We start from the raw sequence: 21,010 nt of genomic DNA on the forward strand, positions 1-21,010 counted from the left end.
CTGACTAGTGTGGAAGTTTGACACAACCTTCAGAAGAAAGGCCTGTAAAGAGGTCTGAGTTGCACCTTATCCCTGTGGAAAACCATATAAGGTGGGTCTGATAAGGGCCTTTAACTTAGACACACTGCTTGCAGATGTAATGGCGACCAGAAAGGCTACCTTCCACGACAGATAAAGAGAGCAAGTTGCCAGCAGTTCAAATGGAGGCCTCATTAGCTTGGAGAGGACCAGGTTAAGGTCCCACGCGGGGACAGGCTGCCTGATCTGGGGATGTAGCCGTTCCAGACCCTCAAGGAACTGACCATTCATAGGGTTGGTGAAGAGGGAGCATCCAGACGCTCCTGGGTGGAAGGCCGAGATAGCAGCAAGGTGAACCCTTTGGAGGATGCTGCCAGGCCTTGCTGTTTCAGGTGCAGAAGGTACTCTAAGCTGAGAGGTACAGGTGCCTGGAGAGGGGTGTACGACGCTGGCACCAACAAGTAAATCTTTTCCACTTTGCCAGATACATGGCTCTAGTGGAGGGCTTCCTGCTACTGAGTAGACCTCCCTTACTTGTTCTGAGCACAGAAGCTCCATGGAGTTCAGCCATGGAGCTTCCAAGCTGTGAGGTGGAGAGACTGCAGGTTGGTGTGATGAAGACGACCATGGTCCTGAATGATCAGGTTGGGGTGGAGAGGCAACATGACCGGGGCATCCACTGACAGTTCCAGGAGTGTGGTGTACCAATGTTGTCGAGGTCACGCTGATGCCGCCAGAATTTTCTCTGCCTCATCCCTGCAGACCTTGAGTAGGACCTTGTACACGAGAAGGAATGGGGGAAAGACGTAGAGCAGGTGGCCTCCCCAGCGTAGCAGGAGTGCATCCGTAATTGAGCCTGGGCTGTGTCTCTGGAAGGAGCAGAACACTGGGCACTTTCTGTTGCTCCAGGTGGCGAACAGATCAACCTGGGGAAACCCCCACCTTTGGAAGATGGAGTATATGACATCCGGCTGGATGGACCACTTGTGATTGCGGAAGGACCTGCTGAGGTGGTCTGCCAGTGCGTTCTGAACTTCTGGTAGAAAGGATTCTTCCTGGTGAATGGACTGGGCTATGCAGAACTCCCACAGCTGGAGGCTTCCCAACATAAGGGAGAGGAACGGGCTTTACCCTGCTTGTTGATGTAAAACATGGCAGTGGTGTTGTCTGTCAGAACTGCTACACACAGGCCTTGTAGTCGGGCTTGAAAGGTCTGGCATGCTAGTCACACTGCCCTCAGCTCCTTGATGTTGACATGGAGGGAGAGCTCATCCTGTGACCACAGGCCCTGTGTTTGGAGGTCTCCCAGATGTGCCCCCATCCCAGAAAAGTCGCGTCCATTACCAGGGCTGTTGAAGGGGACTCCTTTGCATACTGACCGAGTGTCAAGCCACCAATGAACTCGAGCACCTGCCCCGGCACCATGACCACTGAATTCAGGCTGTTGTGTCCCAGGTAATAGGCCGAAGTGAGACACACTTGGAGTGACCTGAGCCTCAGTCTGACATGCCAGGTCACGTAAGTGCAGGCTGCCATGTGGACAAGGAGACTCAGGCATCCCCTTGCTGCAGTGATGGGGTATTGCCTGAGGCCTTGAATGATGTCCCTCATGGCTTGGAATCGGGACTCTGGCAAAAGTGCTCTGGCCTGAACCGAGTCCAACAGCGCCCCGAAGAATTCTGTTCTTTGGGTTGGTGACAAGGTTGACCTGTTCAAGTTGAGGAAGAGAGACAGTCTCTCAAATGTGGATCTGACCAATTTGACTTGAGACTCCACCTGTCCCTTGGCGTGGCCCCTGAGCAGCCAGTTGTCGAGGTAGGGGTATACCTGCATCTGCCTCTGACGGAGGAAAGTGGCCACAACCAACATGCACTTGGTGAACATGTGGGGGGCCGTAGAAAGGTCAAATGGAAGGACCATAAATGGATAATATCTGTGGTCAACCAGGAACCATAGGAATTATCTGTGTGCAGGCCGAATGGCTATGTGAAAGTACGTGTCTTTCATGTCGAGGGCAGCGTACCAGTCTCCCGGATCCAGAAAAGGGATAATTGTACCCAGGGAGACCATGCAGAACTTCAACTTTATCATGAACTTGTTGAGTCCTCGCAGATCTAGAATGGGTCTCAGACCCGCCTTGGCCTTGGGGATTAGGAAGTATCGGGAATAGAACTTTGCTCCTGAGGAATCTCCTCCGCCACTCCCATAGCGAAGAGCGCCTGAACCTCCTGGATAAGGAGTTGCTTGTGAGAGGGGTCCCTGAAGAGGGACGGAGAAGAGGGGTGGCAGGGAGGTAGGAGCAGAATTGGAGAGAATATCCCACTTCTACCGTACAGCGAACCCAGCGGTCTGAAGTTATTTGGGACCAGGCACGGTAGAAGTGGGACAGATGATTCAAGAAAGACTGGGAAGGATCCGGAATTGTGGCTGGTGCACTGTCCTCAGATGAACCTTCAAAAGGCCTGCTTTGAACCTGACGATGGTTTAGTCGGGCCCTGCCCCTGCCCGGGCAGGGGGTGGGAAGGCTTGTGCCTGCCATTCCTGTCTCATCTCCCAGAAAAGTCCTGCCTCGGCTGAAGAGAATAGGAGCGCTGCTGCTGCTGAGGCTTGAAATGTTTGCGTTGAGTTGCCAGCGTGTGCATACCCAAGGATTTCATGGTAACCCTGGAGTCTTTTAGACTATGCAGCCTAGAGTCAGTTTGCTCCACGAACAGGCCCGCTCCATCAAAAGGCAGATCCTGCATGGTCTTTTGAACCTCGGGTGGAAGGCCCGATGCCTGCAGGCATGAGCTATACCTCATGGTGAGGACGAGGTGCGCACCGCTGAGTCTGCAGCATCTGGTGAGGCCTGTAAAAAGGTCTGTGTCACTGCCTTGCCTTCCTCCACTATCGCTCCAAACTGGACTCTGTTGGCACCTGCTCCTTAAACTTGAGCATCGAGTTCCAGGAGCTGAAGCTGTATCTACTCAGAATTGCCTGCTGGCTGGCAATCCTGAGTTGTAACCCCCACAAGGAATACACTTTGCGCCCATATAAGTCTAGGAGCTTGGTGCCCTTGGACTTAGGCACTGGGGCTTGTTGCTTCTGCCTCTCCTTTTCATTTACTGCAGCCACCACCAATGAGCCAGGCTGCGGGTGTGTGAAGAGGTGCTTGTACCCCTTAGATGGGACAAAATACTTCCTCTCCACACCCTTCGCGGTGGGAGGGATGGAAGCTGAGGTCTGCCAAATGGTCTTAGCATTGACCTCTATAGTCTTGATGAGGGGTAGAGCCACCCTCGACAGGCCTTCTGGGGCCAGGAGGTCGACCATTGGGTCCTCCGACTCCACCATCTCCTTGGCCTGCAGGCCCATATTTCATGCCACCCTGAGAAGGAGGTCTTGGTGGGCACAGCTGTCTATGGGAGGCAGTCCAGAGACGGAGGTGCCTGCAACCACCTCTTCCAAAGAGGATGATGAGGAGGCTAATGGGGGAACAGGGTCCTCCTGGCCCTCTTGGTCTCCAGGGGCCTCCTGTTCCATCTCTCTGTCAGGACCAACCACACCTGGATCAGGCTCAGAAACTGGGGTTGTTTCCAGGGGAGGTAGTGCAACCGGTACCTCCTCAGCACCCCTACGGGTGGAGTGACTGGCTGATGCCTCCAGTACCCACTGTTCAGAAGCCACCAAACAGGAACCCTTGGAGTGGGTGCCCTGAGCCTAGTATGCCCATGGGGTCCAGAATGGCCACTGCGCAGGCCATGGTGCTGCCCCCACCTCAGGCCTTCCATGCCCTGACCGGTGCCGGCCCTGCACTGAGTACCTAGACTCCGTCTCCAAGTCTGAAGACAGAGACCAGGACCATGATGGCCAGGGCATTGCTGAGCAGAGCTGGACTGGAGAGCGGTGCCGTGAGGCTGGGGAGCGGTGCCGCAAGGCTGGGGAGCGGTACTGAGATTTGGCGTCTGTGCAGGGACACTGACCAGTGCCGGGATGACTGGTGCTGGGAGTGGGACCTGCTGCACGATGGGGATTGGTGTGAGCATCAGCATCATGATCAGGAGCACTGGCACGACCTGGACCAGTGCCACGAGTGTGACTAGTGCTGCAATTGCAAGCAGTGCCGGGACTCAGAGCGGTACCATCATTCCACCGGCTGTGCTGAGGGACAAAGCATTGCTGGTTTGCCTCTAGACGTTGCCACGCATTGTGGTACCGGAGGTTTGGCTCGAAGGACCGTGGTGCCATCATGGCAATGAGGTCCCTCATGGTATCTAACATTCCCGGAGTGGACGGCAGTTCCACCTCCTCAATGACCTAGCTCGGGGACTCCAACAGCACTGGACTCGACAGTCCCCTGGCAGTCCCCGTTGCACCCCATTGGCTCGTTCCAAAGGCGTGGGTCTCAAAGTCGGAGATCCACTCCTCCCCTGCTTCCAGTGCCGCTTCTGTGTCAGGGAATGGGACCGGTGCCGGGTCGATCTCACCGGTTTTGGCACTGGGAAGCGGTGATGCCGCAGGTCTCTCCCAGAGTCCTTCCATGGTGCCACTTCTAGCACAGCCACTGGGGCACTGTGCACTGATGAGCTCAGTGCCGAGTCTTGCCGTGCCAATGTAGGTTGTGGTCTAAGTGCTGCCTCCATAAGGAGCTGCTTGAGGCGAAAGTCTCACTCCTTTTTTGTTCTGGGGTGAAACGCTTTACAAATCCTGCACTTGTCCACTTGGTATGCTTCCCCCAGACACTTTAAGCAAGCGTCGTGGGGGTCACCTGTTGGCATGGGCTTGTTGCAGGACTTGGAGGGTTTGAACCCTGGGGACTTAGGCATACCAAGGGGGCGGTGGGGGACGCGGTCGGGGTGAAGGGAAAGACCCCCCACTCCCAACAGCTATCTGCTGTAACAACAGAAAACACTAAAACTAAACATAATGAGGCTAGGAATAACTGAACTAAACTAACTGAAAGCTAGGGAAAACGAGGAGAGCTTGCTAAGCAAGTCACCACAGTTCCAATGACCGTCACTGGCGGTAAGAAGGACCTGAGGAGGCACCAGGTCGGTAGGGCTGTATATTGAGTGCCATGAAGTCACCACTCCAGGGGGCTCCACAGCCGACCCAACGGGAACTGCTAGGGGGAATACTTTCTGACGACCATGCACATGGCGCACGCACCTAATTGGTGCGATATGAGCAATCACTCGAAGAAGAACCTACTATTGCTGTCGTTGACTCCCTTAGCTCAAGAGGCAATGGTGCGTGCAGGGGGATTTAAAGGTTCTAACCCTGCTGATGATCCATGTGGGTGTCAGTTTGATGTCACATGAAGCACAGGGCTGAGTGCCGCCCCGAGTGAGGACACAGGAACTCGGGTATGGCTTTACAGCATGGCTGCTCACACCTGGGCTAGGCTAACCTAGGCCTGTGTGCTGCTCGCTTGGGTTGACTCTGCAGTGACCCGCCTCCGTGGCCAGATTTTCAAACAGTTTTTTTGCACGGGAGCTGCTGGGTGCTAAGCGCTTCTGCAAAGCTGGCCCCTTCACTCCGTTGCCTGTGTGGGCACAGTGCTCTTTTGAAAATCCCTCCCAGTCTGGCCCATCCTCCCTGCTCAGATATGTGACAGTGTGCTAGATCTGAACCTCGGCTTGGCTTTGAATGATATGCTAAACTGCTTGTTTTCTTCTGCAGGATCTTCGGCCCCTGTATGCAGGCCGATGTCAGTATTATTCCAAAAGTACGACTCCACCCGAGGTGAGAGTGGTTTTGGCGGCATCACTTTCTAACAGGGCTGGCAGTGGCATGGAGGTGTATGCACTGTGGACCAGTCAGGGACAGAGCCCCCCCCCAGGATGGATTCATTCATTCCCTGCATGCACAGGAGAGCAGGACTTTGGGAAGGGCTCAGCATTGGGGTCTTGGAGAGGGAGGAGCGTGAGGCACCAGTGATTGTCGGGGAGCACAGCGGTGGAGAAGGGTACGCTGGAACACAGTGGGGACTAGAGAGGGCATTTGGGAGAGGGGCATGCTGGAACTAGAGGTGGGGACCAAAGCGAGCGAGCCTGGAGTCCTGTGTGGGACTGCCAGCCTGACAGAGGAGACCAGCAGAGAGGAGGTGAAGGACACACGTGTCCGTTTGTGTAGCCTTTTCAGCCCTCAGCAGGGTCAACATTTGAGGCAGAGGCAACTGTGCCAGCGTTTCCATGGCGAACACTGACCAGGGGAAAATGAAGGACAGCTCTACCCAGCTGTAAGATAGGCAGCTTCCCATCCCAAACGGGGACACCTTCTGATAGAGAAATGTGTTCCCTAAAAAGGGGGGAACATCTACAATCACATGGAGTGGGTGAAACCTGTGTGATAAATCATATGTATTGGACACCTTTGATTGCCTCCCCTGCGCGCTGCTCTGCATCCTCTGGGACTTTCCTTCCAAATAGCTGAGCTGCTTTCAGGAGCTGCCGTATAAAAACAATCAGCCTGCCAGCAAAATCCATTTTTCTTCCCTGGCTCCCCCTCCCCAACTGCAATGTTCCCCCAGCACTTGTCTGGAGTGCAGGACGGGCAGTGCTCAGTGCTGGAGCAGTGACAGGGAGAAGATCGAATCTCGCTGGCCCCAGAGAGGTGACATCTCCAGAGTAAGCCTGGCAATAACCGGGATCGGATGGACACACACACCTGTATCCAGTTAACATCCAGCGTTTGCCACCATGTCATGGTCTTGGCCTAGGAATCTTTTTCTCAGTTTGCATTGTCCCCTTGACAAGTCCATGCCCATAGGTCACTAACTGGGGAGGAGTGAGGGCAGGAAATAGCTCCTTCTGTCAGAGCTGCTGATCTACACACACAAGTTGCACAGCTGTAGTTATATGGGACCCCCCCTAGTATGGATGGAGCTATCCCAGTTTGAATGTGCTTATATTAGCAGAGCTATTCCTGTACAGAAAGGGGAATAACCTACACTAGTGTAAGGCACCTTTATACTTTGTCCACACTGGCAAAGGTGGTTGTACCAGTAGAACTATATCAGTAAAAAGTCACCCCCTCAACCAACATAGTTATACTGGTACAAAATCTGTGCATAGACCAAGCCTCAGAGAAACAGGACTGAAGGCCATTGCTCATCTCTTCCTGGGTTCCTTGTATCCCCCTTCTCTTTGTGTTCACGCAGGGGATCTGTAATCCACAGCGCCGGGGACCTTGCACACCTAAAATAAAAACCAACACCTGCTTCTGCTGTGACCTATACAACTGTGGAAAGTGAGTAAACTAAAAATAGCATTCAGCATGCATGCTAAGAGCAAATATGGGATACGTTGCTTTGCTCTTGTTTAAAGAGGTTAGGGACTCGTACAGGAGCTATGTATAGTATTGGTTAATTCTAGCTATTATAGAAATAGATATTGCATTATTACTTCAGGTAGCAACCCTACCATATTATAATGGAAGTTGGATCAAGTAATGCTTCTATAAGACAGTTTAGTCTTTCAGTATGTTCAAAAGGTGAATTATCAATCTACTCCCGTATGGTACCTTTTATCTGATGATCTCAACTTGCTACATAAATGTGAATGGGTTGAGCCTGGCACCTTCATGATGAAGATGGCAAGTATTATCCCCACTTTACAAAATGGGGAAACTGAGGCTTAAGGGATATGGTCAACTTGTAAACTATTCAGTTGGGTTTTTTAAGCTTAAAAATCATTTCAGGTACTACACCTGACACCCATATCCCCTGCCACATGTTGTGACTTTACTTGGATTTTAAATGTGTGTGTTCTCTCCCCAGTGCTATATGAAACAGCAGAAAACACAAAAAACAGCACAAACTGATTATAAAGTGGGAGAGAGGTGCAGGAAATGGTAAAACTGACTCTATTCTAAGTGCTGTCAAATGCACAAAGTCAGCAGTGAAAAGAGAGAACAGTTTTGTCTCTAATCTCTTCCAGCTACTGTAATCTTAGGCACACATAAAAATAGTCAAGGAATGTTTTTCAGACAGAATTGTAACGTGTAAGTTGACAGTGTCCCTATAAAGCCAAATTTTCAGCAGTGGTCTCTGGTTTTAAGTGTTTCTAGCTTTGGATCCCCCAACTTAAGACAAACTTGGGGGGGGGGTGATTTTCAGAAGTGCTGAGCTCCTGCAGGCCCCCATGGATCTAAAATGGAGTTATGGGTGCTTAGGGCCTCTAAAAATCTCCCAAGGTGCCTCAAATTGGGCCCCTAACATTAGAAAGCACTTTACAAATGTTGGCCATGCTGAGTTGCCGCAGATGATAGAGAGAGTCTGCAGCAGATCTGGGCATAGAACTCAGGACTGGGAGACTGGAGATCTAAGCTTTTATTAAAAGATTTTTTTCATCTATTTCAGAGCTGAGTGAATAATGGATTTTTTTGGGGATTGAGACTGAACCAAAAAAAAATCCATTTAGATTAGAACCAAAATAGTTTGTTTCAACTCCATCAAAACATTTTGGGTAATTTATTATTGTTGTTTCAATTTGGCTGTTTTGGGTTTGTTTGTTTTTTTTTAAAATTGGCCAAATTTCAGTTTGGAACTGAATGTTTTAAAATGAAACATTTTGACTTTTCAAAAAAAAAAAAAAGGAGTACTTGTGGCACCTTAGAGACTAACAAATTTATTAGAGCATAAGCTTTCGTGAGCTACAGCTCACTTCATCGGATGCATTAGGTGGAAAAAACAGAGGAGAGATTTTTATATACACACACACAGAGAACATGAAACAATGGGTTTATCATACACACTGTAAGGAGAGTGATCACTTAAGATAAGCCATCACCAACAGCAGGGGGGGGAAAGGAAGAAAACCTTCCATGGTGACAAGCAGGTAGGCTAATTCCAGCAGTTAACAAGAATATCAGAGGAACACCCCCCACTGTTCCTCTGATATTCTTGTTAACTGCTGGAATTAGCCTACCTGCTTGTCACCATGGAAGGTTTTCCTCCTTTCCCCCCCCTGCTGTTGGTGATGGCTTATCTTAAGTGATCACTCTCCTTACAGTGTGTATGATAAACCCATTGTTTCATGTTCTCTGTGTGTGTGTATATAAATCTCTCCTCTGTTTTTTCCACCTAATGCATCCGATGAAGTGAGCTGTAGCTCACGAAAGCTTATGCTCTAATAAATTTGTTAGTCTCTAAGGTGCCACAAGTACTCCTTTTCTTTTTGCGAATACAGACTAACACGGCTGCTACTCTGAAACCTGCAAAAAAAAAAAAAAATCTTGGCCACGTTTGACCTGAATTCACAAATAATTTCAGAGCACCCCCCAAAAATACATTTTTTATGAAAACATTGATTTCGCAGAAATATATACCAATTCCCCAAAGCTCCTGCGGGTTTTGGATTTTGCCACATATTTGAATTTGTGTGTGACCATACGAATTAAAGTAATTTGTGAGTTCTGAGACAGGCATGTTCCAAACGCTTAATGCGTCCTAACAGGATTCATTAGGCTCCACTATAGATTCATCTGATTTACTTCCTGGAGTGGCAATCAGAGAGGAGTGATTATAGAAGAACCCAACATTTAGGATTCAGGGCCATTGTGTTGACAATGGCACTCCTCCTGCCATATCCAAATAATGTAGATTTTTTTATTTGATATTTTATGGGGAGGGGACGCTTAAATGTGCAAGATGAGATGTGTCTTAGATGAAATCTAAACCCAGGGTCCCGAGGGCTTCGGGTCATGATCCTACGACTGTATTCTTTATGTCCTGGCGTCATCGTTATGTAACATTGCAGGGTGTTGTAAGAGAGCTGCCAGTACTTCATCGGTGGTAGCTGCTGTGATACATTTCAGTAGAGGAATGGTCTGGTGTGTGTGCAGAGGTTATCAGTCTGTAATGCACTTGGGAACATTTGGATTGAAAGGCTCTGTGTAAACATCTGATGACCTATATATCAAATATCAGCTTTTTACCAAACTTCACTTAAGGGACTCCAGGGTTCAGTTCCCAACTCTGCTACTGTGTCGACTTGGTCAAGCTATGTGTCCTCTATGTCTTTAAATTGTCCCTCTATCAAATGGCTATGGTAATGCTTACCAAACTCTCCGGGAAGGGTGAGAAATTTAAAGTGTGGAAAGAGCTTTGAAGTCAATGGTGCTGTATTAGGACAGAACATTTGGTTAATTATCTATTATTCTGGCAATAAGCCCAGTGTAACTGGAGGACATGAGGTAGAAATGTAAGAGGCAACTCCGAGACTGCAGCTTCACCCACCCATAACTCACTGACTTCAGTGACATTCAGGGGGGCTTGCGGGATATGTTTGCATCTCTGTGTATTCAAGATGAATATTCTCCACAGCCATGATCATGTGAGGAGATGTCAAAATTCAGGTCACAACATGATGGGCCTACTCCAGCAGGCCTTACCTGTGGAAACATCCCACTGATGTTTGGACCCCTGGTCCATTGCAGGAATGCATTGTGGTCGAGGTAGACTTTTTTGGATTTTATTATACTGTTGTTTAATTCTTTTCTAATCCAGCAGAGTGGAAATTTCTGGTGGGTACTATGAATATATTGATGTCAGCAGCTGCCAGGATATCATTCACCTTTACCACTTGCTCTGGTCAGCGACAATTTTGAACATAGTTGGATTGTTTCTAGGGATCATCACAGCTGCAATCCTTGGAGGCTTTAAAGACATGGTAAGATGATGCACACTTCTAGAGAAATGAAAGGCACATGATCAGACAAGTTTAGACCTACAAATTTAGGGTGTTCTTTTAAAATATCCTTAAAAACCTCACTGGCAGTGATATTACAGTACATGCAGGTGATGGTTGTTTAAATATCCTTTACTGTGTTTGAATCCAGATCATGCACCATTGTGCTTGTGCTGAGAAGAAGGAACTGGAATAATTATAAGCAGAAAGTGAAATTGACTAAATTGGCGGATCCGACAAGACTGTCTAAGCATAGAGAATTGCAAACGATTAACAAATAAGCACCTTAAGAAATGTAAGATTAAGTCAGTGATAACAATCTCAGACATTAATTCCACTGTGGAGGAATTCCCTTTTAAAATGACTATTTTGCCTGATGTCCCTTTTAAGAAGAGATATGTTTCAGTGGCTCTTAAGTTTATGAATTGTTTAATATAATCATGATGGTAAAAATCCTGAATTCTACAGGATACTTACCATTCAGTTCATCCAAATTTATCCACCTGGTTTCTTCATTGTGTAAAACAGCTGAAGCTGATTTTTGGGGAAACCAGATAAGATAATTAGTGCCTTGGAAGAAGATGGAAATACTGATCTGACAATAAGTGGGACTTCAGTAGGCTTGAATAGGGCATGTGCTATGCCAGTGGTTTTCAAACTGCGGGTTGCGAACCAGTAGTGGGTTGTGGAACGTAAGGCACTGGGTCGTAGTGGCTCTGGTAAGCACCATCAAAAGTCCCATTGGCGGAGCTGCCCGGCTAAGTCAGGCTAGTCCCTACCTGTTCCAACACCGCGCTGTGCCCCGGAAGCAGCCAGCAGCAGATCCAGCTCCTAGGCAGGGGAGCCACGGGGCTCCATGCGCTGCCCCTGCCCCGAGCACCAGCTCCACACTCCCATGGGCCGGTTCCCAGCCAATGGTAGATGGGGGGAGCGGTGCCTGTGGGCGAGAGCCGCACAGAGCCACTTGCGTGCCTCCACCTAGGAGCCAGACCTGCTGCTGGCCACTTGTGGGATGCAGTGCAGTCCGTGGTGCCAGGGCAGGCAGGAAGCCTGCCTTAGCACCCCTGCTGTGCTGCTGATCGGGAGCTGTCCAAGGTAAGCCCGTGCCCCAACCCTGCACCCCAATCCCCCGCCCCAGCCCTGAGCCCCCCCACACCTGGACCCCCTTCCTGCATCCCAAACTCCTCATCCCCGGCCCCACCCCAGAGCCTCTGCTCCAGCCCTGAACCCCTCCCACACCCCAAACTCCTCATCCCCAGCTCTGTTGGGTCACAGGCATACACAGGGTCATATCGTCAATGCTGCCTGGTTACTCTTTGAGCAACCACCACCATTTCTATTAAATAGAGGGAGAGTTGAATAGTCGCAGAAGCAAATTCATGTACTCTTTTCTGTCCTATGTGGCTCATTGGAATAATACTAAGTGAAAGGGATGGGACAGAGTTTGCTCCTCCAGATGATGTATTCCTCTTGCAGAATTAATAACATGCTCTTTATCCAACATGCCTGATTTCAGAAGCATAGATTTTCCTACCCTCTCTTCAAAATCCATCAAAGGCTTCCCAACCAAAATATGAACAAATATTGTCAAAATATGAGGGACCTGCCTCGGTCACTGGAAAAGACTTGCTTCCTGGTTGTGTATAGTCTCCTAAGCTCAGTCCAAACCAGATGGACTATAAAGTATGCAAAGAGAGAAATACAGAACTGTCTCTGAACTCTGCTGGAAGGAAGAGTTGCAATGGCCAATGCATTTTAAATCACTGGTGCAAACAAGAGATCAGCCTACTAGAATAACCAGGTTTTAAAACAATTTCCTTCTCCCATTTGTGAAGCCATTCTGAAAATCCACTTCATTTGCGTACTAGCGTGGGATGGGCTTTGGCCAGCCTGTTCTGTTCGTTCTTAAAGGAAACACACTGAATAGCTAAAGAATGAATTGACTTCAGAGCAATCAGAGTGAGCTGCAAGTTGTTCATTCACCAGAACTGGGCTCTGAAATCAGTCACTGTTCCTTTAAATCACTTCTGCAGTCATGCAGGTGTCAGTTATCTGTGAGTGTGGGTCAGGTGCAGGTTAACCTTTGTGTCAGACTGTGTGTGTCTTTGTCTCAATAGACTCCCTCCCTGCCTACGCTGAACTGTACGGTTGAAAACGCACATCCCTCAGTGTCCTATTACTCAAGGCCACAGGTGACTTCTTACAACACTTACTACCACAGCACTCCTCATCTGCCACCATACTCAGCGTATGACTTCCAGGTACGGCACAACAGACAGTGGCGTTAAATAGATAAGAATACCCCAGCCTTGGGACCATGAAGGTGTCTCTTCCCCAGAGGTCTACCAAAGGCAATCCCCCCTCCTACCGAGGGCGCTAGAACTTTCCTGCAAACCTGCACCTTTTTCTTGAGCTAAAGTATTTAAGTTTCACTAAGGGCATGTCCAGATGGCCGTCACAGGGTGCGACTGCGGCTCGAGTAGATGTACCTGAGCTAGCTTTCACCTGGCCCCACAAGTAATTGCCCAGGGTTCCAGATGGGCTTGTACAGCCCATGCTCAAGTACACGCTGCCGCAGCTTCACTAGATTAAAGCTAGCTCCATTATGTCTGTCTGAGTTGCCACCACACTGCAGCAGGTACGGACAAGACTTCCACATGCTAAGGCCAGGTGGTAGTAAGGTGCATCCCAATGCTGGGTACCCTGGGGAAGTGTGTCCTGTGCTGTTAAGGGCCAAGCCGAGAGGTCCCTCAGAATAGGTTGTATTAGATCTTCATAAGATGATCCTGCATGGTCCTCTACGTCCCTTCCCTATGGCCGGAGTATCCTCTGGAAGCTGTGCCAGGACTAGGAACATTTATGCTGTTGGATTTAACAAGTGGATCCTTATTTATGATTAGTATTTTGGTGGCTTTTTTTTGGATAGTTTAAGAAAGAAGCTGCAATGTACGTTTCAAACCGTCCCTTGTCCTTAGTCTTCTCTGTTTAACAGTAGCCGTCTGTAGCCCCTCTGATGCTATCAGGTAACACTGACATCAGTAAGATTTTAAAGCATTGAGTATTCCTTGGGTCAGGATTTTTAAGGCTTGTCATACACACATTCTGTACCAATTTCACTAGATCAGTGCCACCTCCCAGGCTGTGGACTTAAACCACTATGAAAGGGCTACCTTGGGATAGCTTATTCCTATACATTTACCAAACTGAACTATACTGACAAGCCCCTTTCTAAGGCGCTGTACTGCTGAATGTGCTATTCCTAAACTGGGACAGTTTAATGGGTACAAAACCTGTGCGCCGACCAAAGGGAACTTTTTCAGAAACACTCGAGCCCCATTTTCAGAAGTGACTTGAACACCGGGGAGCCTAGGTCCCATTGACTTTCAATGAGACTTGAGCTCCTAAGTCACTAAGCGTCTTGGAAATTGTTCCCTCAGACAGTTCCAGTTTCTTATCCTCTCTTTCTAGGCCCTGCATAACTTTGCCTCTCCCTCCTTACCCATCTCTGTCTCTCAGTCCCCTTCTCCCCTGGTGGTAGCCTCAGTGCCCCATTTGTCTGCATGTTCCGTGAAATGTCTCTGCACCTTCTTCCACACTGCTCCCTCTTGCGTGGAATGTGAGGCCACTCCTCTCTCCTCATTAAATCCCTTCCGAAGGACTGCATGCCTTCCTCTGCAAGGAGCTAGCCAATTAACTCTTCTGCGCAGTCACTCTATCACTTTGACAGAAAACAAAGTCCACATTTCTAATAGAGCCTGGTCTAGAACCTACGTCTCCTGACTCCGTCTCCTTCCCTAACCGCCGGCAAACTCTCTCCAACTTTGTGCACGTGTCGTCAGAGTGGCTGAGCTGAGTCTTTGTTAGTTTATAGGCACACAAACTTCTAGGGGTTGGGTTGAGATTGTTTCATGCCAGCTGTGAGCCTAGACAGGCTTGTGGTCCATGTGGTCTTGTGGTCCATGACAGTCCAGTCACTTGAAACAAGCCATTTCCAATGGTAGTGGCGGCAGACCCTTGCCTCTCTCATCCCGTTGTAACATGCCTAGCACAAATGTAGCAGGCAGGAAACTGTCACCCTCTGCATGAAAATAGCACTATGCTAGTCAGTCACCTTGTGTGTTGGGGCGGGGGGGGATCAGCTGGGAGAGGGTCATTCCTACAGTGCTTTGACTTCTGCAGGTAGAAAGCCACCTTTGGCGCTGAAAAGGCAAATGCGTAGGTTGTTTCATCTCGGTGGTGGCTCATTTCGCCTTTTAGACAGGGAGGAATCAAAAGTGCAGCCCTTTCAGTGGCCTGCTTCATTAATAAAATCTGACTGCTGGCTGGAGCCAAAATAAGCCAGGCCTACTCTACAGCTGCAACAAAGCCGGCTCTCCTCAGAGGCTCATGGCTGTTGCTAGGCAGCAACACATGGGTGCTTTGTAATGTTTAAAACCCAAGGTTGTGTTCTCTAGCCAATACCACAGCAGCTCCCCCTGCAGCTAAGTCACCCCATATTTCAGACCTGAGAGTTTTGGGGGAATCAAGTGGCTGAAACTTGACAGGGAGGAGGGGCTTGGCCCTAAATGAGAGGTGAGGGAAAGCCATTTTGCTGTCTAAACACGTAATCAAAAACAGAAGCCTTTGGTTTCAGAGACTTGTGAACTCCCACAATCTGCTCCCCAGGGCTCCAAGCCTGCCTTTAACTGGTGGCACAATATTGGCACAATAAGCTGTAGCAGATCTGTAATAGGGAAATGAGATACTCTGTGTGTATATGTATATATATGACCTCCAATATATATATATATATTTTTTTTTAATGTAAAGCAATTTTCACATAGACAACTTGCCCCAAAAGGCTAAACCCTATCTTCACACCCTATTGCGGCTTACACTTGAGTCCCACAAAGCTACAAATGCTCTTCTCTGACACACAATCAAGACACATGCGCTCTCAGTATCTGCCTTTGCAGCACAATGCAAAGATTTTGTTCTCACCCTAAATCACCCTTGGCTGTCCAATTATTACAAGGTACCAAGTAACCTCACCAGTATACGAGGTGCTTTCCAGGCTGCCCCCAAAACATTCACAGTATAAAAGACAAACCAAAAAAGGGGGAGAGGTCCAACTGGTAATTTGTTATATTTTGGCATATAATTCAATTGTATGGTTCGTTAAATGCTAAAATGTCTAGATTATCCCCAATCCTTCAGAACCTTGCCATTATTGATCGGCCATGACCAGTGTCTTACAGCTACCGCAGTAGAAGTGGGTCTTTGGGATGGCTCCGACTGCAAAGAGGGGAGTGCTCAGATCAGCCCAGGAAATGGTGGTCATGGATGGAAGCGTGGGGAATCTTGTGGGAGGAATGAAAGAATGAAGCGTTGAGGCTTGCTTCATTGTGTCTCATCACCTCTTCCTAACTCCTTTGTTTGACCTGTTTCTAGACGGCTACATGTTAATAATTTTCTAACAGTGTCAGTATTTCTTGGTGGAATGCTTTAAACCCATCATTTGCTATTTATATGAAGACAATTTTAGGAGTGGCACTTATTTTGGCCATGTGCCAGTTTTGTTTTTCCAACTAACATGCTGACTAAAATAGGAATAAGCTATGCTGCCTTCATCAATTTAAAGGGATACTACTGAGTAGCCTTAGAGAAATATGTAAGTTTTGTGAGACAAATTTGGTTTTACAAAATTGAAGTCTCCCCCCCCCCGCCACAATTAATGTAAAAGCCAAACAAATATACTGAAAGATTTGATTTTCAAGCAGCATTTGCAACCTAAACATTACAGCAGTGGTCTAATGTATGAAAAACAAAGGATGAAATTGACTAGGCTGTGTTAATTGTGTAAGCTTAGTGAAATGTGTTAAGTAAACAGCAGAAATGATGAAAGGGAAATCAAATTAAACTCTACATTTCAACAATTTTAAGCTCTTATCTTGCAAATGGTTACTCATATGCTTAACTTGACTTCAGTGGGGCTATTCATTTGAATAAAGTTAAACGTGTATAACAAGTGTGTGCAGGATCAAGGTGTAAAATACTATTAACATCATACTGTTTGGTAAAAACATTTATTTTTTTAACTGACCACTGTCCCTTTTAGTGTAGGAGCTTAAGAAATACTTATTTACCTTGTATTCTTTTCAAGCTTGCTATTGACAAATGTATTTGTCTCTTCTGCGCAGCATTCCAGTGTGTTTCCAGCCTCCACTCCTTCTGGACTTTCAGATGATCCCCAGTCAACGTCACCATCTCCAAGCTACATGTGGTCCTCCAGTGCTCCTCCTCGCTATTCCCCACCGTATTTTCCTCCTTTTGAAAAGCCACCCCCTTATACACCATAAAGAAAAAATGTGCTGTTTGAAATAATTGTGAACATTTTGTATTTATATTTTATTGGGGTGGGAGGGAGAGAACATCACAGAAGACAATATCAAATACTGGATTCTGTTCATTCTTGCAAGACTTATGTAGAGGTTTTAACAACTGTGTGTAGAGCAAGGATAATTTCATTGATGCTTACTAGTGTCAGTGACTAGCGGGTGACCTAAATTCAGGCCTCTGTTTTACAATACGATTCACAGTAGTCCTTGATTTTTAAGAGGTGCTACCTGGTCAGACTATTGATCGCAGTCTGCCATGCTTCATCTTGAGCTGAGCAGTCACGTGGAAAAATATGGATTGGGGTTAGTCAGAACCAGTAGTTGCCCCAGCCTACTCTTTTGCTCTAAAGGTGAGGGTGCTTGCAAATCAGCTCTGATATTAATTTTGTTTGGCCTTTTGCTTCCTACTGTCAGGACATTGCTGGGCTGTGGAATGTAGTTCACATCGTTCATTGGTTACAGTCTACGTCCTTATCAAAGGAAAATCCAAAGAAGAGCATGAGTTTCTTAAATCATAATACAAACTGATGGAAAAATAATTCTATAGGATATGATGTCCTGTAGTAGTCCTACAACTGGAATAGAGCCTGCTGAAAGAGAGAACTGCACTAGCCAGGCTGGCTTGTTTCAGGATGCATCATAAGGTAGGAGGTGTAATACTGAACAGAGTATTGTTAGTTCTGGTATGTATAAATAATATAAATATCACACAGTTTAGGTGATTGTGCATCAGCAATTGGATTGTAGATACCTCCTAAATAGAAAGATGCAGTTTTCTGTGTTCTGCTAAGAAAAAGCATCCGACACTGTCCATAAGTCATTTCAGCAAAACCATGCGTTTTCCTTCTTTTGGTTGGGAAATGTTTATAGATTGTTTTGAGCCAGCACCCTGTATAAGAACTTTTTTAGTGGCTGTATTCCAGGTTGTAATGAATTTCCACTATTTGCTCTCAAGATGTAAGTCTCTTGTGGATAAAATTCAATACCACATAAACGATAGCCTAGGACAAAGTTGATTACAATTTGCTGTTATTGTTGTGACTTTCTTTTAATCTTCAAATGATAATTGTGCTGATCTAGATTTATGCAGGTTTTGCACATGTCTTGCATAACAAAAAAGATCAACCTTATTAAGTGGCACAAGCTCCTTTAAAGTGTGGTTCTTGCCCAAGAAGTGATTTCATTTGGCAACTTCCCGTTCAGAACCACTCACTCTGAGCATTCCATTTGTTTACTTTGGGGATAAAAATAAGGTATCTGCTTTTTACTTGTTATACCAAAAAGGCTGGATTCTATTTCAGCTCCTACACCTAAAGAAGTGTAAACTGTAAGGCTACATCAATTAACCGCTGTATCACCTCAATCCAGACAAAATGTTATGGAGAGCAAAATTCGGCTTGTAGAAGTTTATGCTGTTATGAGAGCCACAACGAATACAGTTGGACTTCAGATTGCAGCATCTTTCTACTTGCAACCTAAGCAAATGTGAGATGGTCTCAGAAAGGAAGATACATGTGGGACCCATGATGTCACTTTCAGAGTACAACCACACTTTAACGTGCTGCTTTTAATCCTACACGTTTGCAAAGCATTTTTAAACTCATTTCCCTTTCAGATACATGTCCATCTAGTCTCAAACTAAAAAGAGAATTGTTCAACAAGAAGCAAATGTAGAATTTCTCTCTTGATGAGAAAATATTTCTTCTTAGAAAATGGTGGGAGGAGAAATACATGCAAGATACTCACTGGATTTAAAGCAGTAGTGTATGCCGAATATGTCCAGTAGACTTCCTCCTCCCATTATATATGGTTTAAAATACAGCTCCCATAAGTTTGGGCACCAGAAATAAATTAGCACACTAATACCCCTTCTGTTCTAAATTAACCTCACAGCTGTTCAACTCAATCACATCTTTAAGAGATTTTGCGTGCAATTAAAAAAAAAATGACAGCACCTATGGTACAACTCCCTGTGAAGAGTATATTGCATAAATGTTTTTAAAAATTATTATTTTACTTCTAGAGCTTTGAAATAAAAGTTACAGTCCTAACCTCACCTGGAAAGTAGTACACCATTTGTGCCTATCTCTATTAAATAGGGCTGCAAGGCATAGGGGATATATTGCAGGTCAGACATAAGGCGCATTGCACAGTCATGAGGGGAGAAAAATAACTCAGTGCCAGAAAAAAGGATCTTTGGAAGCAAGTGTATTGTTAGCACCTTTGCTAACCTAAGAAGAAAACCTAAGAAATTGTCAAAACTCTTTTTTCCAAACCTTTGAGCTTTATGTTAATTGTTATATGCTAGTTTTTTTTAAGCAAAAGCTGCATTGCTGCTTTAAATTCATTATAAAAGGACAACTCAATATTAACATTTAAAAAGCATCATTAGGATTTTCTGTTCAACTATCTATTTTCCTTCTGCTTCAACAGTATAAACACTGAACAGACATGCAATATATACACTGTATCCATAATGTCTTATAAGAATGTAAAAATGACATGACTCGTATGTATCTTTTATTACTTCACAAAAGTAAAATAAAACTCTGTGACTTTTTAAAAATGTTTACAAAGTTGCAGTTTACATTTTAGCAGCTTTTCTGAGTATTAGTGTTGCAACCATTGCACAGAAATTCCTTGTATGTAACTAGGAACTACAGAAAAAGCCAAAACAGCATTTGCTATTTTAGGGCCCAGAACTGCCAACTTTACTGGGCATGGCGCTTACGACCCTTAGGAGTCCCACTGAAGTCACTGAGCTCTTATTTTGTAAATTGTGTGTTGAAAGAACAAATGTATCCTACACATTTTATAGTTGTAGTAAATACAATTCTGCAATCCTTATTCCCGAGTAGTTCCATTGATTTCAGGAGGGTTATGCTTATAAGTGCTACCCAGTATGCGTAAGGCCCTGTGTAGTCACTGGACTTAAATCCTGCAGCCAGTCTGTATCCTCCTTAGTCTGCTACACACAGAGAAATTCTGCTGAAGAACATTAAAATAGAAGGCTTTATTTAAAACAGAAGTGAATAATGTAATCAGTACAGTATCCCATTCACTTATTTTTCTATTAAGTTCAATAGATTATACTGGGCTTGATCCTGCACCAATCATGTCAGTGGGAGTTTTGCTGTTGACCCCAGCAGGAGCAAGTCCAATCTCTATGTGAATGAGATGTTTTACTAATGTTCCTGATATTTTCTCTCCAAACTGTTTTTGACAAGTTTCTGAGTAGCTATGTTTTTCTTGTCAAATCCTTTCCCCAAGTCAGTTTTACTATGCTGATTAGCACTTACTCATGCAAATAGTCCCATTGAGTTAATTGGGTCTACTCTGGTAAATAAGTATTACTTATTAAGGGTTGCAGAATTAGACCTTATTTCAATAATAATTATTAGTCAACCAAAGTATCAATTATCTCAACACTATGGTTAAGAACTGCAGATGGAAAAATTCCAAACCATAATCAATTAGAGATTAATTTATTTGCAGCTTCATTAAATATGAAGTTGCTGCATCATGAGTTAACTAAAATACATCAGCTGAATAAGACAACCACAAGTATAAGTTTCTAGACCAGTGCAACCCAATCAGAAATCAAGTAGAACACATACTGGCTCAAAATACTTTTAGATTGTGCAGTTTACAGTATGCACCATTGTTCAACTAATTCAGTTTATTAAAAGGAACCTCTAAATTGCATAATTTTTTTTGAGAATTCACTGCTACCTTAAGAAGTCCTACAGGAGCCAATTATAAACATTAACTCATCTAAAGCTGTGTTTCTCAACTTTTTTGATCCCAGGAATTGGCTTGCTGCCTTCCTAAATTGTCAGGAAGACCACAGGGGCGGGCGCTGGTCCACAAACTAGTTGCTGAGAAACACAAAATGTCTCAGAAAAGTGGATTGCCCTTGGGGAAAAAAAACATTCTGCACATCTC

The 21,010-nt window shown here is 45.9% G+C and overlaps 1 protein-coding gene across 4 annotated transcripts in view; it reads left to right on the forward strand.

Moving 5' to 3' along the window:
- TMEM255A (transmembrane protein 255A) overlaps positions 1-17,559 on the forward strand; it is a 58,170-nt gene extending 40,611 nt beyond the window's left edge. For 3 of the 4 annotated variants that reach the window (XM_038415709.2, XM_043492093.1, XM_038415711.2), the window contains 5 exons: positions 5,680-5,742; positions 7,160-7,248; positions 10,508-10,670; positions 12,806-12,949; positions 16,868-17,559. In XM_038415709.2, the coding sequence (XP_038271637.1) occupies positions 5,680-5,742; positions 7,160-7,248; positions 10,508-10,670; positions 12,806-12,949; positions 16,868-17,026 (618 nt within the window). In that variant the 3' untranslated portion in view covers positions 17,027-17,559. The remainder of the gene's footprint in view (positions 1-5,679; positions 5,743-7,159; positions 7,249-10,507; positions 10,671-12,805; positions 12,950-16,867) is intronic. The other variant, XM_038415710.2, reaches the window with a different exon arrangement.
- Positions 17,560-21,010: the final 3,451 nt, after the last annotated feature.

This window comes from Dermochelys coriacea, chromosome 9 (genome assembly GCF_009764565.3).
Source record: "Dermochelys coriacea isolate rDerCor1 chromosome 9, rDerCor1.pri.v4, whole genome shotgun sequence".
Lineage (NCBI taxonomy): Eukaryota > Metazoa > Chordata > Testudines > Dermochelyidae > Dermochelys > Dermochelys coriacea.